General features: G+C 42.2%; 1 protein-coding gene across 1 annotated transcript; it reads left to right on the forward strand.

Moving 5' to 3' along the window:
• The first annotated feature begins 700 nt into the window (after positions 1-700).
• Positions 701-4020, forward strand: LOC120704289 (terpene synthase 2, chloroplastic-like). The gene is made up of 7 exons (XM_039988669.1): positions 701-1047; positions 1241-1469; positions 1544-1919; positions 2095-2313; positions 2910-3048; positions 3134-3394; positions 3551-4020. The coding sequence occupies exons 1-7, from the start codon at positions 880-882 to the stop codon at positions 3824-3826; spliced, it is 1668 nt and encodes a 555-aa protein (XP_039844603.1). The 5' UTR covers positions 701-879; the 3' UTR covers positions 3827-4020.
• Positions 4021-4826: the final 806 nt, after the last annotated feature.

A 4826-nucleotide genomic window follows, 5' to 3' on the forward strand; every position in this document is an offset into this window, starting at 1 on the left:
ACACGGTCTGTATCCTATGACAAATAAATTTAGTTCCCATCGCATTAAATGAGAATCTTGTCATTTAAAAATATTAAATAGAATATGTTTACAAAACTGCACATACCACAAATGAGTGCTAATTCGAGAGATGAATTTAATGAGATTAATAAATACATGATTTGCAACGTGATGCTACAGTAACCATGTGTTAGTTATGGATTAATATACCTTATTAGATTCGCCTCGCGAATTAGCCTAGAATCTTGAATTAGTTTTGTAGTTAGACTTTATTTAATACTTCTAAATAACAAAATTATTTTTTATGTGCTGTTGATGATGCTTCGATTCAGAACCTGCAGAACCACACAACAGACAATGTAGCTAGCGTTCACATAATATCTGAAATGAGGGAGGAGTCCCTGCCCTAGATGCCATAATATAAGCATTTTAAGATTTGGTCAAAGTCAAATTTATTCAACTTTGACCATCAATATTCGTATGAATGAATTATTTTAAATATAAACATTTATATATTATGATAATTGCTTTCCTAACAAATCTAGTAATATTGTTTTTATCTTATAAATCTTTATAAATTAATTATTATTTATAGTCAAAGTTGAAGAAGTTTGATTTTGACTAAATCTATAAATGCTTATATTATGGGACAGAGGGAGTAATATCTGAAATGAGAGGGAGTCCATGGCCTAGCTGCTTCATTCTCCTATCTCTCCGATCCAGGAGTCCAGGACTACTGCTCCGATCCCTATAATTTTGAGGGCGTGCAAAAGAGAACCCAATAAGCTAAGAGCACACTGCACAAAAGCAAAGTAGTTTGCATTGAGTTCTATATATATATATCAGTAGTAACTGACCACTTAACTACTAGATCGAGCAATGGCTGCTGCACTTGCACACATCTTCTCTTTCTCCTCCGTGGAGCCTCTTCTCCCTCCTGCTTCGCCGGCGGCGGGGAACGGCCGGCGACGATGCCGCCCCCGTGGTGCTTGCATCCGCTCCTCGCTGGCGCCCAAAACGCAGCTGCCCACTGACTTTGACCTCCAGGTAGCTTATTAGCGCGTGGGCCATCCCTTTTTTCCTTTCATTTCTCAATGAACCCTAATAGCCCTATCTAGTGTGATGATAAGCTTGATGAAAAAGCATGGCTTATATGATGTTCGCAGCACGTGACGTCAATAAGGTTTCAAGTTTTTTTGGGAAAAAATGAATGGTAACTCTCCATGAAACACACCTGCAGCACGAGGGCCTGAAGAACATACAAAAGATTCTTCAGCAACGTCGGGAGAGCAGCCCGGAGATGATGAACACCATCGACAACCTCAAGCGCCTCTGCATCGACCATTACTTCGAGGAAGAGATCGAGAGCGCCATGGCCGTGGTCAAGGATCTCGTCCACAGCGACGACCTCCTCGATGCAACCCTATCATTCAGGTTGCTGAGAGAGACCGGACATGATGTTTCAGCAGGTCAGTGGTAGACGCAAAATGTAAAAGGATACTGAATGGTGTCTATGATTGATCCTTGTCGGTCGGTGTGGCAGATGACGTGCTTCGGAGGTTCACCGACTGCAACGGCGACTTCACCCTAGCTCTCAGCAAGGACGTCAGGGGGCTCCTGAGCCTGCATGACATGGCACACCTGGACATGGGAGTTGAAACATCACTGCACAAGGCAAAGGAGTTCTCAACCAAGCACCTCGCATCTGCCATCAGGTACCTGGAGCCAGGCCCTGCAAGGTACGTGAGGCAGTCCCTGGACCACCCCTACCACCTGAACCTGATGCAGTACAAGGCCAGGCACCACCTTAGATACCTCCAGAGCCTGCCCACCAGAAACATTGCAATGGAGGAGTTGGCAATTGCAGAGTTCCAGCTCAACAAACTGCAGCATCAGCAAGAAATGCAAGAGATTAAAAGGTAAACAAACAAGTGCTTTTGCTAGTTACTTGCTAGACCAACTGACAAGAGGCTTTATGTAGTGATAATTTGCATGTAGGTGATGTTGTTGAGATCATTATATTATTATTGTTTTTCTATTATTTGTCAGATCATAACTGTGACAGATTTGATTATTCATGGATCGACGATGCAGATGGTGGATGGGGCTAGGATTGGCTCAAGAAATACCGGTGGCCCGGGACCAGGTGCTCAAGTGGTACATGTGGCCCATGGCAGTCCTGCAGGGATCTTCCTTCTCCAGATACCGGATTGAGATCACAAAGATAATCTCCCTTGTCTATGTTGTGGATGACATATTTGATCTTGTTGGCACACTAGAGGAGCTATCCCTCCTCACCAAGGCAGTCAAAATGTAAGCTTGGTCTTTTTTTTTTTGGGAATGTATCTAGTGCAAACCATAACTTCGTGAAAACCCGTGCAAACCACGACCAAAAAGTTGTTTAAATTCACCAAAAAAAATCACACATTTAGATGATATGATGATACATAGTCTTGTAAAATATCTTGTCCAAGCTCAACTTCGTCTGTGAGATATAAAAAGAACAAATTTCAGGCCAGGAAGTTGTCCAGATGATTTGTTAGAAATTTGTTATTTTTATATCTCACAAACGAAGTCGAGTTTGGACAAGATATTTTACAAGGTTATGTATCATCATATCATCTAGATGTGTGATTTTTTTGGTAATTTTAGACGACTTTATTTCTGTGGTTTGCATGAGTTTTCACGAAATTATGGTTTGCATTAGATATGTTCCCTTTTTTTTTGCCATAATAGGGTGATCTCTCCTGCTTCTTTTTCGTTTACTATATACACATATATAGCAGTTCTCAACTTTAAATGCAAAACACCAATAAGTTATCACAAAAAAATGATTATGCAGAGTTTTAGACCTTAATGTATCTGAATGATTGTTTCATGCATATGCTGATACATATTGTGATTTGCAGGTGGAATACTGCAGCTCCTGATTCACTCCCCAGTTGCATGAGATCTTGCTACAACGCTCTCTACACCATTACAAATGAGATCGCAGACATGGCCGAAAAGGAGCATGGATTCAACCCTGTCAATCATCTCAGGGAAGAAGTATGTTACTAACTTGCTTGTTTTTCCCTACACTCCTTCAGTTTGCTCTCAGGAAAAGAAACTAAGATAGTATTTGACATTGCAGTGGGAAGTGCTGTTTGATGGATTCATGGTTGAGTCAAAGTGGCTGGCAACCGGTCAGGCTCCTGCCGCAGAGGACTATCTGAGAAATGGTGTTGTCACTTCCGGAGTGCCGCTTATATTTGCGCACGTATTCTACCTTCTAGGGCAACATCATGTAACAAGTACTAATGAGGATGCTGCAAAGCTCAGTGATCACGCCCCTCCTGCCATCTTTTGCGTGGCCAAGATCCTCAGACTTTGGGATGACTTGGGTAGTGCCAAGGTCTGCAGAACGCACACTGCTGCTTGTTAAATGCTTTTCACAAAATTAATCTGATCCGATCCATAGTGAAAATTTCAGTATATAGATCTAGCATGCATGAAACCCTTGATTATAACATTTTTTTAAAAAAATTTCATGGATCTTATTAATTTGCAGGATGAAGCACAGGAAGGATTGGATGGATCCTACAGGGACTTGTACTTGATGGAGAACCCTAGCTGCACCCCAGCCGACGCCGAAGAACACATGCGGAGGCTGATCAAGAGGGAGTGGGAGGAGCTCAACAGGGAGTGCTTCTCCAGGAGGACCTTCTCCACCAGCTTCGCACGAGCCTGCTTCAACGCCGCCAGGATGGTCGGCGTCATGTACTCGTACGACAAGGAGCAGAGGCTCCCAGTCCTGGAGGACTACATGAGGATGCTGCTGCTTTGAAACTTTTGTTTGCTCCTTCTCCATGAGAACCCATGCATGTGACATCATGCATGCGTGATTTATCTGCTCCTTAGTTTTCACCAGCAATGTACTTACTGCTTAATAGAAATCACGTAATTATATGGGTGAGGAAGTGATGGTACGCTTAGGGTCATTGTATATATTTGCTTTCTTTTTTATAGACTTTTTTGGGGGCATTTGTGTTTTTACCCCTACTTTGAAGTGGAATTGTGATTTTGCCCTTATTTTTTTTAACTTTGTGATTTTGCCCTTTACTATTCACAAATCACTGCGATTTTACCCACCCCTAGTCAACGGTCAAAACAGGGGCAAATACGCAAAGATTAAGGGCAAAATCGCAACAACTTGTGAAAAATAAAAGGCAAAATCACAAAATTAAAAAAATGAGGGCAACATCACAATTGCACTTAAAAGCAGGGGTAAGAACACCAAAAAACATTTTTTTATAAATATCTCTCTTCTTAATGAAATGCTTGCCGAGAAATTTTTTTAAGGAAAACAATAACGAATGCTATCTATATAGCCATCTCCAGGGACGAAGCCAGACCGGAAGAGCATCAAGTTCTTACGTATAAAATGATGGGGTCATAATAGACCATTAACAACTAGCTACGGTAATTTACCACCTATCTTTTCAAAATCTGTCTGGGCCGGCGGACCCAATGCACTACTACAAAAACGTTGATTTGTCCCGGTTGGGAAACCGCTGTTGTCCCGGTTTCCCAACCGGGAACGCCTGTCCGGGACAAAAGGGGGCGCCCTTTTGTCCCGGGTGTGGCAACCGGGACAAAAGAGGACCTTTTGTCCCGGTTGGTAACACTAACCGGGACAAAAGGTGCAGCCAGCGCCCACGTGGCTGGCGCACCCTTTTGTCCCGGTTGGTGTTACCAACCGGGACAAAAGGTCTCTTTTTTTTTCATGTTTTTCTTTTCTCAATTCTTTTTCTATTTCAATTATACTTTTGCATTTCAATTAAACT

Source organism: Panicum virgatum, chromosome 1K, assembly GCF_016808335.1.
Source record: "Panicum virgatum strain AP13 chromosome 1K, P.virgatum_v5, whole genome shotgun sequence".
Lineage (NCBI taxonomy): Eukaryota > Viridiplantae > Streptophyta > Magnoliopsida > Poales > Poaceae > Panicum > Panicum virgatum.